The following is a 23,237-nucleotide window of genomic DNA, read 5'->3' on the forward strand; positions in this document are numbered from 1 at the left end:
GCTGTTCATTTGTAAAATAAATCTTCTGTTCATAATTTAGTCAAAATTGCAGTTTGTGTCAGGAATGATTATTGATTTTACATGAAAAAAATTCTTCTGGTTTGTGTTACTATTTTTTTTTTTCTGTTTCTGAAGATTTGTAAGTTTGAATCACCTAAATGCAAAGTGTGAACACGGCTATTCAACTAAAGCAGGGTTCAAATTCACTTGGGGTTCATGGGCCACACGGAATAATGTGTCCATGAATGGCAACAGGTAGCTACTCTCAGTACAATGTTAGATCTATTATTACATGAAAAAAAATAACTGCATTTCTTTTCTTCTGCTTTAATGGTATCATACTAATAAATTCCAGACAGCAGCCAGTCCGTATAAATGACACGCAGAGAAAGTAGGGCTACAAATCTTCATGCACAAGTGCAAAATGTTCCATCTATCTAACCAAGGAGACATGATGTCCTATTTTAACTTCGCAGTCACTATAACCAGCGCTGAGCACTCATGGTCAGTGAGGGCGGATGCAGTCTCGGTCGCTATATTTACTCATCCGGGCGCAGCCTTGCCCAAGTGCGCTAAGGGCTGGGTGTAGAGGAATACATTAGAGGGGTAGGGAGATGAACTACACGCGGAATTCATTATTATCAGATGAATAAATATGCATTCCTTTGTTTTTTTGCCCCTTTAAAGTAACAAATGTAAGTAATGCCTGACAGAGAATGCAATCCACGGCTACAACTCCTCTGCCAGCTGGTCCCTCCTTTGCTGTGCGTTGCGCATCAAGTTGGCCTGATCTACCTGCACCACATTCAGCTCAGCTTCTCTCTTCTCTCTTACAGTAATAGTGGTGTTAATTCAGTTCTATGTTTGGCATTGAGCTCATAGTTAGTGCTGCTGTTGTACTGGACTGCATTTTATTGAGAGCTATTTCTAATATCCTGTCCCCCTCATTGTATATAAATAGGGAGGACAAAAAAAACAACAAACAAAAAAACAGGAACTCCTCTCAGTATAATGTATGCCAGTACAAGACCCCTGCAAACTACATCCTCAGTAATGAACATATAATCAATTTTGCACATTCTCCACAATGTCAACAAAAACTGAACATTATAAACTTTGTTAAAAGGTAGAATTTACGGCAGAGCTGTTGCACTGCATTACTGTACAGGTGGACCTGATAAAGTGGCCACTTAGTGTAAATGTGCTGTGCAAAATTCAACATGCCACAGAGAAAGCACTGTCTGAACTCTGCAATGTGCCACCTGACTTCTCCAAATACCTAACACGCTTTTCAGCTTGCCAAATGTTCTCATCGTACACGGATACTGCACTAGACGACAAATTGTTGGATCTATGTTGCAGTTTAGTTGCTGGCACAACTGGGCACCGGCTCTCCCTGCTCCGCTTGCTCCCATCTTTGCCTTTAAAGAGAAGTTTCGCCTCTCCGCCAACTGCGTCCGAGAGGAGGGGTGGGGCCGCGGAGCTTGCCTGCCGGGCCGCATAGCTTTCCAGGGAGAGACGCAGAAAAGCAGCGGAAGAAAAGCCTTGATCACAACGGCCTGTGCAGGACGACAAGTCATTAAAAATGTTTGTGCTCCGCCAGACTATGATATGACTGCCCAATAGCCCTGATCATTTTGATTCTCTAATCTAACCTGGCTCAGAACAGGCAAAAAGTGAGCGCACACATGACTGAGGAACTTGCACCAGGCAGCGTCGTGACTCTCTGCTCTTGAGAAACACAAATTGACCGCAGGAGGTCTCACGATAGAGAGAGAGAGAGAGAGAGAGAGAGAGAGAGAGAGAGAGAGAGAGAGAGAGAGTATAGAAGTATTACACGAACTCCCTATTTTTATTTTTATGGCTTTACAGCACCCACATTGAACAGACCATGCTTCCATAACGAGCCCTTTATTCCATCTAAAACAATGCCGATCAGTGACTGCCACGGTTCTATACTCCGCCGCGAAATTACAATATAGCGTTGGCCTATAGGCGATATAGGCTGTTCAGCGCAATTTTACTTTCGGTGCATGGGAGTTGGAGGCTCTGCGCCGCCGAGCAGACGTCTGACAGATAATAAGTGCGCGTCATGGCTACGGATCAAGAAAAGAACAAACATCGTTTAAAACAGGTTTTGGGGAAGCCTGGCAATGGACACTGTGCAGATTGCGGAGCTGCAGGTACAGTATGATAAAGCAAGAAGAAACATGAAATGTCTCGGGCGGTGAGCGGGTCGTTGTCACACCGACAGCCCAAACCAGACATGAAGCTGCTATTCGTGTAGGAATGGATGTGTGTCTGAGGTACAAAGTTGTGACTTTAAAGTGACCTTGCTATACTTCATTTTGCTCATGATTTATAGTTATAGTCGTATTTTGTGTGTTATCTTTATGATTCCTTTTCTTGAGAGATTATCTCACAAGGTCGTGGAGTTTCTCTTTTCAGAGGCAGACAGTCACTATGTTGTCTGGGCATGCTTATGAAATATTCATCACTTGATAAATTGAAGTTTATCACTCAGTACACACTTGGGCAAGGATTAGAATAATAGGTTGACTGAATAATGTATGCAAGTCTTTTAAAGCAAGCCATGTTCATTTAATGTAGTAGAAAAAATGCAGTTGGTTACACAAGTGCTGTTTGAAAAGTGTATTTCTTGCTTATAGCGGTATCTTTGCCCTGAAAAAGCAATCTGATAAGGCTACACTTATTGTTAATATGGGAGTGTTGGTGTGTGTTGTTGTCGTTGTGTTTGTCCAGTGTGTAAACAGTAGGTGTAGAATGGGAATTCATCAGGTGGGCCAGATCTATGTCCAGTTGCTGCTTTATTTCCTCCTGTGTGCAGGCATGTGGCCACACAAGCTGCCTCTTCACACCCCAGGGTTGACCTCCCTTGTTCTCACTTATCAGATCTGCAGTTAAGCGCTGGCACACTCAAGCAGAGGACAAGCAAACAGGGTGGTGTGCTTTCTGAGGGAAAATCCATCTGAGGGAAAACCACTGACGGCTCGAGCATTTAAAAACTATACGTGCAGCATTTGTAGGAATAATTTGTCAAACGTCTTAACATGTTCCCTTGTTCCCCATCTGTTTATCTTTTCTTTATAGATGACAATATATTGAACATATTGAATAGATCAGAGCTCCAGTGTGAAATGTGTAGTAGATGAGCTCACACTTGTATGTATGAATACCTATTCCTATCAAGCCTCAACACTGTTCATTTTAATTCTCTTCATTTTATATATTTTATAATATTCACTACAGATTTTGAGACTTTTCCAGCTATGTTATGTTTCTCTGGTCTATTTTTTCATTGCAACAGCAGTCTTTCACTCCCCTGTTTCTCTGACCTCACACCCAGTACACAGACCCACATGTTACACACCGTGGTTGACTGCCTTAACTGCAATACATGTTACAGTAAGAACTGGAGTACAGTAAGAACTGCAGCTGCACACATCAGCCTCTTGTCACTTCTGTACACATGTACTTTTATGGCAAGCGTGTGGCATCGAGATTGTACAGAAGGAAGTAATGTAGTAGTCTTCTCATGCTATATTTCCGATTATGGCATTGCTATCTTGTGCTACTATCAGAGTGTGTGTGTGTGTGTGTGTGTGTGTGTGTGTGTGTGTGAGAGAGAGAGAGAGAGAGAGAGAGAGAGAGAGAGAGAGAGAGAGTCTCACACATACTGCATACAATATGTGTGAGATTGCACGTGTGTGTCATCTTTCACTTTGTCTTCATTTGCAGTGATGGAAGACCTGCAGCTCTCAGATACACAAACTACTTGAGATTGCCCTAGTTCCCTGGCCCAGTTACAAAGTGGCCACTGCAGGAGCCATAATCTCACCTTGCATAGATCAGATTAATAAAGATGAGATTCTTAGGTACAGTGAGATGCCGCAAGCATTCACACATGCTTGTAGCAGAGCTTTTCTTTTCACTGGTGTAATTTGCCATGTGTTGTTGTAGCTTCATCTGTATATCCCTTTTTCAGGGCCCAGTGCTTGTATATATATACAATTCCGCTGTCTGTGCATATGCAGCTCTATTCTGTCATTTACTCCCTGGCTTTATGCTCCTTTTGGTGCAAACAAGAATACCAAATACTCATTTTGAAACCATGTAAAACAGATGCTTTTGCTTCACTCCCTGTCCCTCCACACTCATAACCCCCCATTCAAAGTCATTTTTAATGATCTGACCTTTTGTTGAACCTCATAGGAGCACTGAGAATTTCCAGGCATGAATACTGAAAAATCACTGGCTAGGTGACACATGACTAAAACACAATGACGTTTTTGGTTTTTACCTGTTCTCTGTGTTTTCTCAGGCCTCAAAGGAATTGTGAATTTCCATCCGTGCCTTTTGACTGCTTTTCGAGAAGCAATAAAAGACACATTATTGTTGTGTAAAAACCTCGTAAATTCAATTTTGGTGCATTTCATGTTTTAACTGCAGTTTTTATAGAGACACGTGCACACATATGTGGACATACAGTGGACTTGATTGCAGTGACTGACTGTGAAATCCTCAAATGGCTCTGTGAGAATGACTTTTATTACTCAGCAGGTTATCTGGGGAAAGCATGGAATTTGAGGAAATTGTTTCTGATATTGTGTGAAATAGGTTTGTTTGTGTTGATGTTTTGCTGCCTTAGCTCCATAACAACGCTGTCTGAGGCTCTGCTGGGAACGCGGTCCCTCGATCTGTATTTTGTTTTCTTGTTGAAATGGTGTCTTATGGTCCCATGTGGGATGGACCAATATGTGGCACGACACAGTAATAAAAAAAAGCATTCATTCATATTATATATAGTGTGGTAAGATGCTTGTCTGTGATATATCCATTTTTCCCTCTAAGGTGTTGCTGTGCCAGTTGCAACAACAAAGTAAAACATGGGGGCTGATATTGTGTAAATAGTCAGGGTGAACTTTTCATCCAACCTTTTCCCCCTGGTGTTTGTGTGTATGTGTGTAGACGTGGTGGATATGAAGCACTATCCTGCCAAGGTGAATCAAGGTGAGCCATCATTGGTGCCCAGCTGGCTCTGCTCTAACCTTACTGGTAAATAGAGAGGAGACACCCAGCCTCCCCACATACAAACTTACGTATGGAGTAAAGTTTGCAGCCTAGACAGATGTTACACTGATTATCTGTGATAGAGAGTGAGCCTGTTAACAACTGCACACACTCGCTCCCAGGATATGGTCTAAATCCAGGTCACGGAGGTACTAGCTGTGTGTGAGGACACTTGGTGCACCTGTTTCCTGTCTGCACTGAAGGGAGTATTTCTTAAAATGGGGAGATGGATGCCTTTTTTTGTCAGCGTGTCAGGTGAATGTGGGGGTGGGGAGGGGTGTTGTTCTTCTTTTTTGTCCATCATAGCTTTCACACAAACACACACACATTCGTCACAACTGTACGGTTCCTCTCTATCTCTTTTTCTGTCTTCGCCTGTTTCAGTCTATAGGAGCTGGAGGTCTGACACTGGTTTTTGTCTCGTTTCCCTTTGAGCTCTGATGGACTTACAGGAATACTCCGACTTTTTGCACAAAATACCTTTTTTTTTTCCGACCGACCCAGACTGAGGAAAGATTTTAGATACCATTTTCACCTCTGTACGTCCAGTGGTTTGGTTCCAGTGTTTCATGTTAGCTCTGTATAAACGCTTGAAGTCTGCGGGAGTCAGTAGCCTAGCTCCATCAAAGTGAAAAAATAAAAATTACAGCAACCTTGAAGCTATCATAGTTACACAATGTATCACGTGTATTTGAAATACGCGTCTTGGAATTAAAACAAACAAACACAAAAGTATGTGTTTTACGAGAAGTTACATTGTGTTGTGTCTTCCTATACCTTCTTCTATAACAATATGCAAAATTTGACTCCCCAGTGAGATGGCTCTGCATGTGATGTATTAAGCAGAGTTTGAGTTGCCCAGTGCTGACTATGGTCAGCTTGCTCCAGATATAGCGGTGCGCTTGACTGAAGGAAGTTCTAAAACGTTTCACAGTTATTTTGAGATTACAGTTTTTTCTCTCTCTCTCTGTGTGTGTGTGTGTGTGTGTGTGTGTGTGTGTGTGTGTGTGTGTGTGTGTGTGTGCGCATGCATCGTATTGTATTGCAGACCCGGAGTGGGCATCCTACACCCTGGGTGTGTTTGTTTGCCAGAGCTGCTCGGGCCTCCACAGAAACATCCCTCAGATCAGCAGAGTCAAGTCTGTCCTGCTGGATCCCTGGAGCAGCTCTGAGGTGGAGGTGAGGACTTCAGTCTGTGTGTGTTTGAATGTGTGTGTGTCTGACTTTATTCTTATGGAGGACTAAAAGGGACAGAATGAAATAAATAAATACATCTTTAAATAAATACTTAAAAGTGTCATTAATTAATTAAAATGGGAATTAAATAAATAAATGTGTCATTAAATAAATAAATATGTCATTAAATAAATAAATGTGTCATTAAATAAATAAATGTGTCATTAAATGTGTCATTAATTCATTAAAATACCAGTTCATTTAATGTAAAAACATATATATAATTATTTCATTATTTATTTAATTATTTCATGGACCGGTGTTGCAGTGCTTCATGAATTAATTTTATCTGTCAAACTCACCCATCAAAGTCAGTGGGCGGATCCTAACACCTGATTGGTTACCCGGCACAGCAAGCCAAGACAGATCGACTTCAGATAATCGATTGATGCAGAGCAAGTAAACATATTCTAGAGTGAAAGTTTTTAACTGTTTTGCTTAACCCAGACGCTCAGGTTGCATAACCTACAGCCGAGAGACTTTACTAAACATCAGGTAAAGCATGCTGCAAGAACTGAGGCACTCTGCTTTGATGTGGACACACTACGCCAGCACGGGATTTTACCTGCGTCTACACCGGCCGTCACCAGGGAGAGGAGGGAGCGCAAGCGGTGCAAACGTAAACAAATGAGGGGGAAGAGAGCCGGGATCCACGCTAGGCTACAGGCTAACGGCTAAAGGCTACAGGCTACAGGCTAAAGGCTACAGGCTACAGGCTAAAGGCTATAGGCTACAGGCTAAAGGCTATAGGCTAACCCCTCCAGACCAGCAGGACCGTGGCTCTTGCTCTCTAATGTTCGCTCCCTCGACAACAAGCTGGACGAGCTACGCTTGCTAAGACACCCGCAGGAGAGAGACTGCTGTGTGCTTGCTTTTGCGGAGACATGGCTCCATGGAAACATCCCATCCCTGCAGGAGTAGAGCACTGAACACTGTCAGAGACCCTTCTCACCCGCTCCACAAATACTTTGAACTGCTTCCATCAGGCAAACGGTGAAAAGCAAAACCACTAGAATGAGCAACAGCTTCCTCCAGAAAGCTGTTAGACTTTTAAACTGCTGACTTTACCATCAGTCGGGGATCCTAAGTGAAAAACTCTATCTCATTTTGTGTGCACTACTGCTGTATGTGTAGCTTAATGACAATAAAGCTTGATTTGATTTGATTTGATTTGATTTGATATTCTGACACACTTGGTGGCGCAACCTTTACTCGGTTCAAGCAAATGGGGGATTTGCAGGAGCAAATGTTACTGCGGTGCGCGATGCGTGCTAGATAGGTGCAGCCACAAAATGTCGAGAAGTTGCCCAGAACTACTCAGAGAAGCAGTAACTTTAACTGGAGAGGCTCTCAGCAAAACTCCTCCGGCTCCGGCAGACTTCCAGGCTTCAGACCTAAGCAATCGATTGGGCTAGATTCACGTTAGTCCCGCCCACTAACTTTGATGGGTGAGTTTGACAGATAAAATTAATTCATGAAGTACTGCAACACCGGTCCATGAAATAATTAAATAAATAATGAAATAATTATATATATGTTTTTACATTAAATGAACTGGTATTTTAATGAATTAATGACACATTTAATGACACATTTATTTATTTAATGACACATTTATTTATTTAATGACATATTTATTTATTTAATGACACATTTATTTATTTAATTCCCATTTTAATTAATTAATGACACTTTTAAGTATTTATTTAAAGATGTATTTATTTATTTCATTCTGTCCCTTTTAGTCCTCCATATATTCTAAGGCCGCAGTATACTTTATGAGAAATGGAACTTATGGGGTGAAAAGATGTCTTGCACAGTGATGTGAGGAAAAATGTTTTGTTGTTTTATGTGTGAGCCTCTTGCCTAAACTTGACTTATGTCTTTCATTGTTCTTTGATCTCCATTTGTCTCTAGTTGGTCCAAATTCTGTTGAATTAACTTGTCTAGAATTGTATTTTTAAATATTTTGCCATATTTTAATAATACCAGTTTTATGTATTGTAACAGATGCATTTAGTGGAATTGTAAAGTAGACCAAAACTGCATTCAATACTCATGTAGGACACATTTTTTTCTGTGTCTTTGAGAATCAATTCAGTGAATGTGTATGACATGTGGATGAATGTGTGTGTGTACTTCTGTCTCTCCACCCCACAAGACACATTTCTTACTGACTATCCCAGCAGCGGTGTTTTCTGACATTTTTTCCAGTGAATCTTACGTCTTTCCAAGCATACTGCCGCCTTTTGAGTGTGGGCCCGTTTTTGTAAATATGGATGTCTTGTTAAATCATGTAGGCTGTCATGGGAGTCCTGTTGGTTCATACAAATCCTAATACAAAGAAAAGTAAGAGACGCCAGTGCTTTGTAAGAGAGGATCAGCCATCGATTACTGTCTAAAACTTGGCCTGAACTGATGACTGCAGCCTCTGGCCTGACGACCCAGCCCGCTCTGCTGCTGTGCCCACCGCTCTGCCCCTGCCTCCCTGCTTGGAAGAATAAAACAAGTCATCAGTCTCAATTCAGTCTGGGGCAAAAGGCATGAGCTAGCAGCTGGCACACACTATATGTGTTTGTGTGTGTGTGTGTGTGTGTGTCTCCACATATATGGGTTAGAGGTACACTGAATAGTGGGACACACAGTTGTCACTTTGTAAAGAGATTGATGGCAAGACAATGTCAGTGACATTGAGATGAAAATAATACATAGTAAGAATACACAAAAAAATTCACACATCTAGTCAAAGGAGAAGTATGCTGCTATATATGTGGTAACGTGTATGTTAGGGATGCAAAACCAAACCAAAAAATAAATAAATAAATAAATAAACTGTTCAACACACAATACACTCTACAAAGTTCTCACCAGTGATGGTTGGACCTCCAGGGCAGCTGAGAGTTACGTGACTGTGAGTGTTGATTGTATTTTGAACCGGGAAATGAAAAACGCAGTGTAACAAACACATCCACTATATGAAAGCCATGCACCTAGCTGATGAATTAATGAATATACTGAAAGTATTTTTATGTTTGTTTCAAGTAAAGTATAGACTAATGTTATTTTTGCAAATAAGACAAAATACAGAAAACATTAGAAATGGTAGTGTTTCTCTTCTGTCTCTAATGTACCAAACAAACCAAAGAAACTGAAATCGTGGCTGAGAGACCGCATGACAAACCAAGCCGTGGGTTAATTGAACTACCGCACCCCTAGTGTATGTGTGTAAAAAAAACAGGTTTATGCTGGTGGTTTTTTTTTTGTCAGTTTTTCATCAGCACTCTCTCCTTGTCTCTCTCTCTGTCTTTTGCTTGCTTTGTGTTTGCATCCATGCGTTTGTGTGGGATGTAGAGTTTACCCTCTGTAAGTGTTGAGCGGTGAAACTCTGATAATGAGGAAGACAGAGGAAGAAGCAGCAGGACTGTCTCCCTGTGGGCCAGGAATCCCATAGACACACAAGCACTGAGCTGCAAGCACCTCATTACATTTGAATCTGTGTGGGTGTGAGCATGAACAATTGGCCCTTATCAGATAAAAACACACACCTGCCCCGTCTCTCTCTCTTACAAGCACACACAGTCATTTTAGAAATATCCAAACTTTCTCTTCTCCCTCTCTGCAGTTCATGGAGTCCACTGGTAACAATGCTGCCAAGGTCAAGTTCGAACAAAAGGTGCCTGCGTTCTACTACCAGCCCACACACACAGACTGCACGTAAGTGATGTGGCCACCTCTGCCACCCGCAGTGCCTCCTCTGGGCGTCTCTCAGCACACTTGCCATCGCTCTCTGTCATTCCTGTACTGATGGTGACCTCTAATGTAAGATAGATTGATAACACGCCTACAGTGTAGGTGGATATTGTGGAAACTATGGCACAACTTTTCTTTCATGCTGCTTTTGAGTTCTGCTTTCCTGGTTTCATCAAATCATGGAGGTCAGTGTTGTCCCTCACATCCAGTGGCAAATCAAGCTGTGTAAGAAGGAGTTGAGAATGAAATGACATGGTGAAAAGCAAATGTTAAGACTTCATTTATTGCTCCACATAGGGGTGAATTCAGCAACAGAGGGCCATCAAGCGACAGCAAGCAGCTTTCCTCCGTGATAAGAGTGCTGAGTTCCTGTAATGTGAACAGGAAGCACCAGTGCAGCATGAGGGTTTCTCCTCAACTGTTTCTGAAATACAAATAAAAATATATAACCACAAACCACTGGGCAGTTTTAGCTGTTTCCGGAGGGAACCTGCAGTATCAGACAATGTGCTTTTAAGTGCAAAGGCATGGTGAAACGAGTGATGAAGAAAGTAAGAAGGATATCTATTAAAGCTATGCTCCTACATTTTGGGTGAAGTTCTCTTTTTATGACTTACCCGAACTGAGACAAGATAGACCATTTTCACCTCTGGACATCCATTGGTTCAATTCCTACGGGTAGCAATTTGTGTTGGCTGAACATAAAGACATGAAGTCTATGGGGGTCATTAGCCCAGCTCCATTAAAGTGAAAAAATAAACCTTACAGCAGCTACAAAGCTTTCTTATTTTGTTGAGTCTGTTGGCGTCTGCTGCCCCTCAACCTGCAAACAGGAGAGCGCTGGCCACCACAGACACATAAAACTCAGCGTCGTCTGGCAGATGTTGAGGGACCTCTGCTTCCTCAGAAAGTAGAGACAAAATTGGTAGACAGAGGAATGTCTGCCAATGTGAGGAAGACTAGTAGCATCATAATAATTAAAAGAGCAGAGACAGACTTTAAATGATTCACAAAATTAAACATGAGTTTCATCCATTTGATCACTCTGTGTTCAATGAACTACAATCCTGAAATGATAATTGCAAGAAGATGAGCCAACTACTGTAATGTTTGATTGCCCGTGTTATGAAATAATGTAGCCAGGATGCTTGAAATAAATGTGAGCCAATGAGACACTCCCAGCAGTTCAGCTCAAGCATGAAGTAAACATCAAACCCAGACAAAGCTGATTATCTCAACACCAACTGCTCTGCAGGCTCCTCCGGGAACAATGGATCCGAGCCAGGTACGAGAGGAGTGAATTTGTGTGTGTGGAGAGACAGGAGCCCTACTCGGCAGGTAAGAATTTAACATGTTTATGTGCAGGTACACACATGCACTCATACTTACACACATGAGCACACCCCCCACACACTACTTCTTGCTTACTCAGGCACCACAATGCATCTCCTCTGTCTCGCAGCCACAGTATCACCCATTCAGAGCTGATTGAACACTCAGCAGGGAAACAGCATCATTCATTTAGCATTATCAACATTCTTGGGTTGAATAGATGATCAGATAAAGATAAATATGGAGGGAGGAAGGAGACAGAGGCCTCATCTTACACTCTAGTTTGCTGCCCCCCCTCCATATATTTTACTCCTTTACAAAGCCTTGAAAACCCTTAAAATCTTCCACCCATTTTTACCTCTATATTATATGCTCATGATAAAGATTGTCTATCTTTGGCTACAAATAATGTAAAAAAAAAAAAATTCTTGGTCAGAATGTTAAATGATGCAAAAAATATTTTTATAATACATTTTTGTAAATGTATTATGTTATATGAATTTGAAAGCAATTTATTTGAAATGTTGGTTATGTCGGCTTCACATACAAAGAAATGTAGGGGTGCAATGGGCTGCTATGGCAACTTGATTACTATGGCCAATCAACTGCTGTTAAGTACATTTCACCTATAGTAATGACCACTACAGTAGAATTTCCTCATCTTTCTGCAATAGGGGCACACGCCATTATGTTGCTATAGGGCCATATGCCACTGTGTTGCTATACTGTAATCAGCACAATGTATCTGGAAAGGAACTGATGAAGAAGAAAACCACTGTGTTCACTATCTACAGCCAGGTTAACAGACAGTTGTGTAGGCAGAAGCAGTAGATTAACTACAGAAATATTACAAAATTAGTACAGCTATTGAAAATCAGTACATGGATCAGTAACATTAGTATATACATATCTGATCCATGATTTATGTCTGGATTAGCACTGCTTGGCACCAGTATCAGTATTGGTGAACCCCTACCAATAAGCCTGGCTGATTGTTTGTTGCGATGTTTGGCAGCAGTCCTCACAAACAGTGTGTCAGTGTGACTCAGGCTGGAGAGTCAGGGAGGACTGGTCGAGAAGAGAAGAGAACTGCCCTTCACTGTCCTCCTGTCTCTGCTCTTGTTTCCTCCTGTCGTTCTGCTCTACCTTTCCACTTTTGTATATATATAATCTACCTCTGTCTCCGCCTTTCTCTCTCCATGCTTTCATGATTGAGACTGTGAAATTATGATGATATAAGCTCGGCCAGATAACAAATGTGTGTCAGGCAGCCTATGTATGCCAAAATGATGAATGTCTTGAGCTTAATTACCCCGTGCAGCATCATTAAAACCTGTCAGAATTGCAAAAACCACTAATCATACCCACCTATTCAATAACAGATTTGACCACTCGCACAGAGGAATGAAGCCCACACTCACAGAATTTGACAATGTTAAAGTGTAACTGATGCTGACATCGCTGTAACTAATTTACAAAGCACTCAACGGTCTGGCACCATCTTATTTGGAAGAGCTCAATATACCCCCTTGTATGGCCTCTCCGCTCACTGGATGCGGGCTATCTTACCATCCCAAAGATCAATAAGGAAACGATCGGGTGGAGAGCATTTAGTTACCGAGTCCCTTATCTTTGGAATGCTCTTCCTTTCTTCATTAGGACAGTAGACTCATTCCCACACTCCCAGTATTATGACAATTGTATGCCTTATTAATTGTCTATACTCAATTGTTTACCTTGTTTGACTTTTGGCTGTTACTAATCATTGTGCCATTTTATTTGTTTTCCTCTTGTCATTGTTATTACTCTTATTTTTATTTATTTATTTTTTTTTAAATCACAGTTGCTACTTTTTTTCTTTTTGTAAAGTGTATCGATCACTTTAAACACACTGGGACCTGATTTGACGTTTTACGGCATGCAGTACAGACAAAAAGTGAAGATTTTGTGCAAAAGCAAAATGCTGCTTTAAGGTAAATCAGGTACTATCATCAGTGTCTCATGACTGTCAAAATCAAATTCTCTCTCTCTGTCTCTCTCTGTCTCTCTCTCTCTCTCTCCACCCCACCCTGTCTTACTCAATGGCTCCTTGTGTTGTGCTGTGCAGGGGTTCGGGAGCATGTGGCTGTGTGTCTCTGCCAGTGGGGGAAGAATGCTATCCTTTGTGTATAGCCCATTCTGCATAACATTGTTCCTGGGTTTCTGTCCAACATGGCCAGGGGAGACTAGCAGCATAACCACAAGAATGCTAAAAACGGTTTCTCTGTGGTTGGTAGAACCTGAAGAAATAAAACAATATCCACTGTGGTCCAAAAACGTGCTTGGTTCTACCAAATGTTTGATGAATGAATTTGGTGCGGAGGGATCTGACCCCCTGCTCGCAGCTGTCAGACTTAACACCCTGGTACATGGATAATGGTTGAAAGCAGGCCATTGCTCAGTATACTGCTGGTTCTGGTGACTTCATTGCTATATGAATAAGTGAAGCAGGGAGGGATAGAGAAAGGAGGTTTGGGAGCAGAAGGATGGAGACAGGCAGAAAAAGAGAGAAAAGAATTAGAGACAAAGAGGCCGGTAGACAAGTACGCAAGGAACAGACAAACAGATTTAAATGGCTCTTAATGTCAGACCTATTTCCCCAAGGAAAGAGGTAACTGAGATGGAATTGTCTGTCATACCAGAGGGATCATCCAATTTTCTTTCAATTATCTGCCTTTTATTGCATAGCACTCTGGTCGATGCAATTGTTTGATTGAGGCACTTTATTTTCTACAGAAATGCGCTGCCATTATATTTCCTTTGTGGTTGATCTGTTTTGCTCTAAAGGGCTTCTGGTCTAATTACATCAGTGCGTTGAACATGCATGAATGTGCTCAAGATAACCTTGCGGTTCCTGGCCTTATATAAAGTGAGAAAACCTCTATCTTTACCTCTACTCTGCATCTGTTCTTCAGCACCTCAAAACATAACCTAGTATGGCTTCATCTGACAGTCCACTTGCAAAGTACTGCCCTACCTGCGCCTTACCTGTCCAGAGAGTGAGCCATGCCCCACTCAGTCCAGTTGTTGTGGGCCTGGTGAGCCCAATTGCTAACCAATCAACTGGTGGAAGAGCACACTTCAAATTAGCCAACAGACTTTATGGGATACTGGACTGGTGCACCTGATTCTGTTTTGTATGTTTGGTGACCTGCTGTGTGCTAAGATGGGAGGGAGAGGCATAGTAGTGTGTGAGCTGTTATCAGTGTAGTGGCACCCTGCAACTTTGGTGTCATGGATGACCACGATTCGTGTCTGGCAATACCTTCCCGCTTGGACTGAGTCAATGGCAAACTGCATCGTTGTTATGTGTCATTTTTGTCTCTTTAGTCGGTGGAGGAACAACCAAATACACTTCTGAAATCACAAAAGTCTGGTCTGGGGAATTTGTTGTTTTATTCTGCTTAAAGCAGAGGGAAAGTAAGAAAAATGGCATTTTATTCTCTGAATTCTCTGATTAATGTGGTTTGCAGCATTGTCACTCTCCGTCGCTCTCTCTGTCACTCACTCATCACAAAAATAACACATGCACTCTCTTCAAAGGGAAGAATAAGTAGATAACTAATTGGTTTATTTAACCCCAGGCCCTCCCACACTTACTGATAAAATATTAATCTCAGTCCCACACTGTTTCCAAATGCACCATTTTGTCGCAAAAATTCCCAAAGTTTGTGATGTCCCTGGTGCACTAAGTGTTAAACCATACTTTGTGCTGTTGCACCTTGGCACGTGAAAATACAGTAGGGTGGTTTGTGGGTGTGTGGTGTGAGAGTGCAGCTCCACACATGCTCCAGGTATGTGTGGGAAGTGAGACAAATGGCCACAGTGAAGACACTGGTGAAAGGCACACTCACAGGGCAGAATGGCCTTCTGTGAATGGTGCTTTTGAATGACGCCCTCGAGGAGTGGGGCTGGCTTGCCTCACAAGGTCAATAGGTGGTCAGTGGCCTTCTAAGAACATCAAAAGTTCATTTAAGTTCAGGACAGTACAGCCAAATGTGTGTTATTCCATACTAGTGAGAAGGAAGAGTGGTTGTGTCATCTGCCTCCAATGTGCCCATTGGCATGCTGTGTGACGTGCACAATTATGCTGAGACTCACGCAACAGTTGTTTGTGTGCTAAGGGGACAGAGTGGCTTTGTTACAGCATTTTATGGGCTTATATTAAGTGGGCATTAAGCCATCAGTGACTACATCTGCATAGTCTACATGCAGTGTAGCAGTATGGAGGAAATTTGTATAGTGGTGGTGTATAAAGTGGTATAGTGGCATTTTTTTTCCAGGTCTGTGCTCACCTCCAGGATGCAGAACCTGTGATGAGGAGGACTAAGGTGGTGATAGTATTACATCAGTGGGAGATGATTACTACGAATATCTCCACATTTTCATGTCGATAAGAAAAGTTCAAGAGAAATTTGTTTTAATAATAAAACTAAGTGTGCCGCCGTAACTCACCTGGTAAGAGCGTGTACCACTTGTTAAGGCTGAGTCCTGATCGCAGCGTCTTGGGATCAAATCCGACCTCAGGCCATTTGCTGCAAGTCATCCCTTCTCTCTGCCCTGCCTTTCCTTTCTCTCTCTACTGTCACTATTAAATAAAGCAGAAATGCCAAAAAAAAATTTTAAAAAATGATAAAAATAAAAATGGTGTGTGATAATTAGAAAAGTAAAAAAATTCCTATCAGTTGACTTTGACTTCACCATTACTGGATCGACTAGTAGGCTGAGGTTTATAATACAGACAATGACCAAACATCAATTTATTCTTTTTGAATTATTCTGTATTTCTTACTGGGAAAGGATGGACCACAGTGTGTGTGTGTGTGTGTGTGTGTGTGTGTGTGTGTGTGTGTGTGTGTGTGTGTGTGTGTGTGTTTGTGTGTGTGTGGGCTCTCTGCGGTGACACTGCATTTCTTCTTGCGGCACTGTTGCTGTTGGCTCACTCTGAATGACAGAGAGGCCAGTGACAGGCACAGAGCCAAGAAGATCCTTGTATCTGTGTGTGTGTGTGTGTGTGTGTGTGTGTGTGTGTGTGTGTGTGTGTGTGTGTGTGTGTGTGTGTGTGTGTGTGTTTGTGTGTCTATGAGGGTGGCAGAGAAAGGGGGAGAGAGAGCATGGAGAAGTGATGAATACATTAGTCACTAAATATTATTTTGAGGATATTAGGGATTGTGAATGGGTAGTCATGAAAAGAAATAGCACAATAAATAAAAAAAAAAGATAAATCCTGTACATGTGACTCATGTAGAAAGTTTCTATATTGATTCTGATTTTCTTGTGACAAAAATTTGAGAGGGTTTGACTCAGTGCCTTTTGCAGTCTATGATCAACATGCCCTTTGTGTGCCCTATTTGTGTGTGTGTATGTGTGTGTGTGTGTGAGAGAGAGAGTGTGAGGGTGACAGAGGGTGCCCCCAGCCCAGTCAGGAGTTTGATTTCAGTATTGATCTGGCTGGCAGAGGATGCCATCAGTTGCTGAGGTAATTCAAGATGAATTATTTATGATTAGCAAAAGTCCACCAACCTTGACTCATCATTTTGTAATGCATTCCTCTAAAGCGTTCGGGTGATATCACATGTTTGGAAAACTATCCTGATCAGTCTCTTTTTGACCACTGGAACATACAGTGGACATGCATACAGTGTGTGTGTGAATGTGTGTGAATGTGTTTGAGAGTGATATGAGTGACTGTGTTCTCAAAAAGTTAACTTCTCACAAACTGAACACATATTTTGTGTGTCTGTGTATACGCACAGTAACATACACTATGTGCACTATGAGCTGTGTGAAATTTCAATATTTTGATGTTTTTGTGATCAACCTAAAGTCTGACCTGACCTGAGAGTCTGCAGACAGCAGAGGTGGAGGAGTCAGGTGGCAGGATGCTCTGTCCTCCTGGAGGTGCTGAGGGCCTGATTCTGTGGAAGACTGCTGATAATCCCAGTGACACACACTCACACACACACACACACACTGTAACATTTAGAGGAAGTGTTCATGACCAGTGCTGATTGTCTGATTGTGGTGTTGGGTATCATTCTTGGGCTTCTATATGACTCTTTGTAAAGGATCCTTACATGCTATATTTTGGTAAGCGCTTGTTGTGTCCTCTCTCTGTGTTCCCTCTCCATGTTCCTGCTGTGTGTCAATGGAACGGGACCCCTGTGGCTCCGCTTCTGGCAGGTTACAGAGAGGGGTTTCTATGGAAACGAGGCAGAGACAACGGACAGTACCTCAGACGAAAATTTATTCTGTCTGAACGGGAGGGCATCCTAAAATACTTCAACAAGCATGATGTGAGTGCCTGCTCTCTCTTTTACCTTGCATGTGCGGTACTGATCTCATAGATATATAAAGTGTTTCATCTATAACTCAGGATCTGCATTTATTTTTTCCAATGTGATGTCTGCTATCCTAAACACCAACAAAAGAGCAGAAAGGCCACACAGCTCCTCCATAGGCCAGCTTACTGCTGATCTCAGATTCACAGATTTGTTCCATAATGTGCATAAGAGAATTCAACAGGGAGTACTGGAGAGCGGTAATTATACACTTAACTCTCTCCTCCTTTCCTCTTCCTCTTCAGGCTAGAGAGCCCAAAGCGGTGATGAAGATCAATACTCTAAACGCCACCTTCCAGCCAACCAAAATTGGCAACGCCCACGGCTTGCAGATAACCTATTTGAAAGACAACAGCACAAGGAATATCTTTGTTTACCATGAGGATGGGAAGGTGAGCCACAGTTGCTCTGTATGTCCTGTTTGGTGGTCCGCTAAAGAACCACTAAACTAAGGAACTAAATAGTCGGGTAGGGCAAGAACAGGTGCATGTCTCCCTCCTGTGGAAATCATTTGTAATTACAAATTATTATTATTATTATTATTATTATTATTATTATTATTATTATTATTATTATTATTATTGTTGTTGTTGTTGTTGTTGTTGTTGTTTTTAATGTAGTGTTTTCAGTACTTAAGGCAAATTTACAGATGACTTTGCTGTACAGTTACGGTTGTAAAAGCTACTAAAGTAAAAACTAGTAGAAGCTAGAAAGCAGTGGAAGTTAGTGCTGTGTACTTAGGGTCATTGGGTGTTATATTGCTCATGTAAGGACATTAAAGTAGCCTCCAGTCTGAGTATGTCATTAAACTGCATTATCTTGTCTCCTGAAGGAAATGGTGGACTGGTTTAATGCCATCAGAGCAGCCAGGTTTCACTACCTACAGGTGGCTTTCCCTGGTGCCCAGGATGCTGATGTAAGTTTGTGTGCAAGGGAGACATACACCCCTCTGAATGCAAACACACAACAAACAGTCACCAATATATATACATACTAGGGGTGGGAAGATACACCGATTTGTATCAATACATAGACATGTACAGGCTGATGCAAGTGCATTGGTAGAGAAACTGTGAATAGATAAATTTTTAGATTAAATCAAGATGCATCGTTTTTTGCGTCTTTGCATCAATAAAATCTAATCCATTTAATAATTAGATGTTCTATGCCTTTATTTAGAAAGATGACTCATTCAATAACTTGACATTATTACTATTAAAACTATTTCTCCTACGTTAGCTTACAGAGGGAATGCCGACTCCTGCATACCATCATTCATTCCTTTGCATCGTCGTACTGCATTAAATCGTATTGTGTTGAATCAAATTGTTAAACTGCGCTGCATCACATTGTAGCGCATCACATTGGTAGTTGCTGCTTATGTATCTGTAATGTATCAGATCGTTGGCAGTGCATAGAGATATGTACCGTATTGACCCCAAACCAGAGATGCATAACACACACACACATACACACACACACACACACACACACACACACACACACTTATCATGCTAATGATCAGGTCCTTGCTCTTTGTCCAGTTGGTGTCAAAGTTAACCAGGAACTACATTAAGGAAGGCTACATGGAGAAGACCGGACCAAAGGTGATTTGCTTTCCCGTCACTATGCAGCTGTACTGTGTACTGTGTGTAATATTTACAGACCACATGATACAAAGTGTAGCTGTAACTAAGGAGCAGAAAGCAGAGTCTACTACTTTGCAGAGCTTGACAGCTAAGGTATTTTGTGCAAAATTATTGGAGGTAACAACCATAGACCCATTTCAAAATCATCATTTAAGATTTTAAAGAGAGTGACGGCTTCACAGCTAATTGTCTTCATGAATATTTACTCAAATTTGATTAATTTCATTCTGGTATCAGAATCCTCCACAGCGCTGAAACTGCCTTAATTAAAGTTACTTGGCTGCTGATGCTGGGGACTGGCACAGTTGTGGTTCTCTTAGATTTTACATGCAACATTTGATATGATGGGCCATTCAATTTTTGTGCATCTTGAAAAACAGGTTTTAGGTCTTAGCGACATTGCTAATGAATTGGGAAGTGGGAAGTGTCTCTTTTTCACCTGGTCATCTTACATGTGTCTGTTTAATTGTGTTATGATTTTGATTTGGTGTTTTTGGTGTTTATAATTATGATAAGGATTATAGTAGTAATACTAGTATATGGTATATAGTATTATATATTGTGAACCTTTCTAGGTCATTGTAACTGGGATTGCTGCTACATCTCTTCCTGTCTCTCTCCCACAGCACACAGAGGGCTTCAAGAAAAGATGGTTCACTATGGATGACAGGAGGCTCATGTACTTCAAAGATCCACTGGTATTCAAGAAGTACATCATGAGGAAATTGTAGTGCAGTTGCCAGAGGTGGAAGTAACTAATTACATTTACCTACATTACTGTTACTGAGTAGCTTTTTGTGGTACTTTTTTGAGTATTTTTAAAAGTAATTACTTTAACTTGTACTTAAGTACTTGTGTAGTCTTGTACAATAAAAAGTCAGTCAGCAAAGATAAGAAGAGGAATCTGGTTCTACTTGGGAGGTTCTACTTTGTGTCATTTCCAATAAAAATTCACAATGAAAAACTGCAGATGGTCGATGGAATAGAGGACCATTTAAACAGAACTGGCAAAAATGTGGAATAATGTGAAAAAAAAATCAAAAGGGGAATAATGTCAGTGAGTTGGCCTGATGCTGAGAACCATGTGGACTCAACCATCATGTTGCGCTTATGCTACATTTATCAGTTGGGTTTACAGGGCCCTCACTTCAATCAACCGTGGTCAGTTTTGCACAAGGCACCTTTAAAAGAATCTAGTTTGGCCCTTGTACTCTCATCCTTTTATACCTGAATGGAAAAGATCAGACCTAATACAGTTACTGTTTTGAAAAAGTAACTATTTTACTTTTTCACTAGGAGTACTTCTACTTAAGTAAAATATACTATTTGAATAGCAATTTTTTGTGCTCTTTCTGCCACTGGCGACTGCACTTTGTGACCAATAGATGCTCTTGTACCTTTTCGATTAAGCTTGGATATGCTTGATGTGTGCTGATGTTTACTGTGGGATAAAAGCAAAGAGAACAGCTGCGCATGTGGTTTGTGAATTAATATATGGGCAAGCAAAGTTTGGGATAAAGAAAAGGTAAGGTAATCCTATGCAATATTCATTCCTTTCTCTTGAAAATGTTACTGTCACCCTGAAAACTTCTGGAAGGTAGGAAGTTATAGCAGTGCTGTTGGAAGCGAAGGGTGGGCTGTCAGCATGTGCTTGTCAGCTGTACTTAATGGGCAGCTGCAACTCTGTGCCAACGTGTTGGTGGTTCATTAAAGAGGATTTAAAGCGTCTCTTCCTCTGCTCTCTGACCCTCCCTCGCAGGACGCCTATGCACGGGGTGAAGTGTTCATTGGCAGTAAAGAGAACAGCTACACCGTGCTTCCTGGCCTCCCCTCGTCCATTCAGGGTTACCATTGGCAGTTTGGGATCACCATAGTAACCCCAGACAGGAAGTTTCTTTTTACCTGCGAGACTGAAGAGGAACAGAGAGACTGGATTGCTGCGTTCCAGAGCGTTGTCAACCGACCGATGCTGCCTCAGGAGTATGCAGGTAAACTGAATGACCAGCTCAGATGTGTAATTATGACTTTTGCTTTTCTCGGTCTGATTCTGATTCATTTTCCACAGTGGAGGCCTATTTTAAGCACAAGCCCTGAGATCTCCTTAGTTTTTGAAGAATTTCAAGTGGAAGAGGAAGAGGAAAGGGTCCTGGGATGGGTTTTCCAGCCACAAAGTACACACTTGATCTTATCCTAGTAAGAGACTTTATAAAGCTTGAGGAGTAAAAGAGAAAAGGACCCAAAGGTGGGAGAGAGCCTGGACTGCAGTTACCATTCCTTGTTCGACTCTTTTACCCTACATGAGCACCCGCCATCCCTGGCCTCACATCCACCAGTCAGTGGTGTGCCAGATTTCATTATTCCGAAGTCAGAATCACTGTCCATTCCAAGTTGTGGAGTACATGAATATTAGCCTACTCACCTGTGTATTTGTCATTTGATGTGACTTACTTACTTGAAACAGAGGTCAGTTGCTCTGACATGAATGTGAGTTATATATGTACGCCTTGTGTGGGAATCAGAATTTTTGCTGCTCAGACTTGTGAAAAGTACCTGATGTGTGTTTTTTCCCTCCTCTTTTATGTTTCAAATGAAAAAAAAAAATACCAAGGAGAGTAACTGTACTTAGTAATAATAATATAAGAAGAACGCTTCAGATATTTAATACATGTCGTTAATTTAATTTGCCTGGCAGATTGGAAACCAGGTAAATGACCAGAATCTCCAAAATATAAATGTCAATCTGGCTGGCTATGCAGGCAAGAACAAGCTCATATTGTCTAATATCGGTCAATGTCATTCATTCCTGGTCTACATTACTCAGAGTTCATTTCAGTTTTTGAAACATACTGTAGTTAGGCTACATATTCACAGCGGGTACAGTTGTTTCCATGGATCGATGCACTGGTATTTACTTCTCAATGTATTTATTTATTTTTTTTTAAATAACTGTCTAATGTGTTATATGCAGTTTTACATAGTGCCAAGCACTGCAGATTCAATAAGCTACAGTATTTTTTTTTTATTTTTATTTTTTTACATGTATTCATGCCGGTTAGTTTAACTGTCATTTTGTTGTGTAAAATCACTTTCAAGTAGTGGCTCATTTTTCTCTCAAACTTATGTAAGACTGTAAAAAAAAAAAAAAGGACCTAACCATAATCAAGGCATTCAATTTTGGCCCCCAAGTAATTTTTTTAAACAATTAAACTGCTGTTAGAAATCCAACAAAACAACTATGACTTCTATTAAAACTTATTTCATGCGCAGATGAAAAATTACAGTATTTATCAACATGTTATTCAAAATGCTATTTTCATCCAATATATATTTATTATAATACTTTTGACCATCTGTTTTTACGTTTTTGAAACAGTTTGGAAATGAGTAAGGGATTCTTCTGATCTGAAGTGAGCTTGCATCAGATTGTTGCACATAGTTGTTCCCTTAATATGGAAGAACCCCGATAATGGGTCTGATGAGTTCTTCAGGTTTTATGATGTACACATTGCTGTGCCGCCTAGTTGCTTTTTCATTTTAGCCATTACTGAATTCAAAACTACCACATGGTTGGGTTTACATTGGCTAACTGTGCTGTTCTTTACTGAATTACTTTGTATACAAAACATCAATATTCATTTACTTTTGTTTTAAAGAAGTACATATTTCCCTGTATAACTTCATCATGCTCTGATTAAGATGATGCAGGAGACAAATACTGTCCCGCAAACAGATTACACAATACAAGTACATAAACATTAAAGTCTATTTAATTTATACAGGCCTTCATCACATGCATGTC

The 23,237-nt window shown here is 41.1% G+C and overlaps 1 protein-coding gene across 1 annotated transcript; it reads left to right on the forward strand.

The window, feature by feature from the left end:
• Positions 1-1,833: 1,833 nt before the first annotated feature.
• LOC115364480 (arf-GAP with dual PH domain-containing protein 1-like) lies at positions 1,834-22,597 on the forward strand. Its single transcript, XM_030059069.1, has 11 exons — positions 1,834-2,183; positions 6,140-6,270; positions 9,950-10,041; positions 11,333-11,415; positions 17,632-17,744; positions 18,035-18,181; positions 18,622-18,705; positions 19,334-19,396; positions 20,065-20,136; positions 21,198-21,426; positions 21,504-22,597. Exons 1-11 carry the CDS (start codon positions 2,093-2,095, stop codon positions 21,530-21,532), a joined length of 1,134 nt encoding a protein of 377 aa, XP_029914929.1. The 5' UTR covers positions 1,834-2,092; the 3' UTR covers positions 21,533-22,597.
• Positions 22,598-23,237: the final 640 nt, after the last annotated feature.

Source organism: Myripristis murdjan, chromosome 8, assembly GCF_902150065.1.
Source record: "Myripristis murdjan chromosome 8, fMyrMur1.1, whole genome shotgun sequence".
Lineage (NCBI taxonomy): Eukaryota > Metazoa > Chordata > Actinopteri > Holocentriformes > Holocentridae > Myripristis > Myripristis murdjan.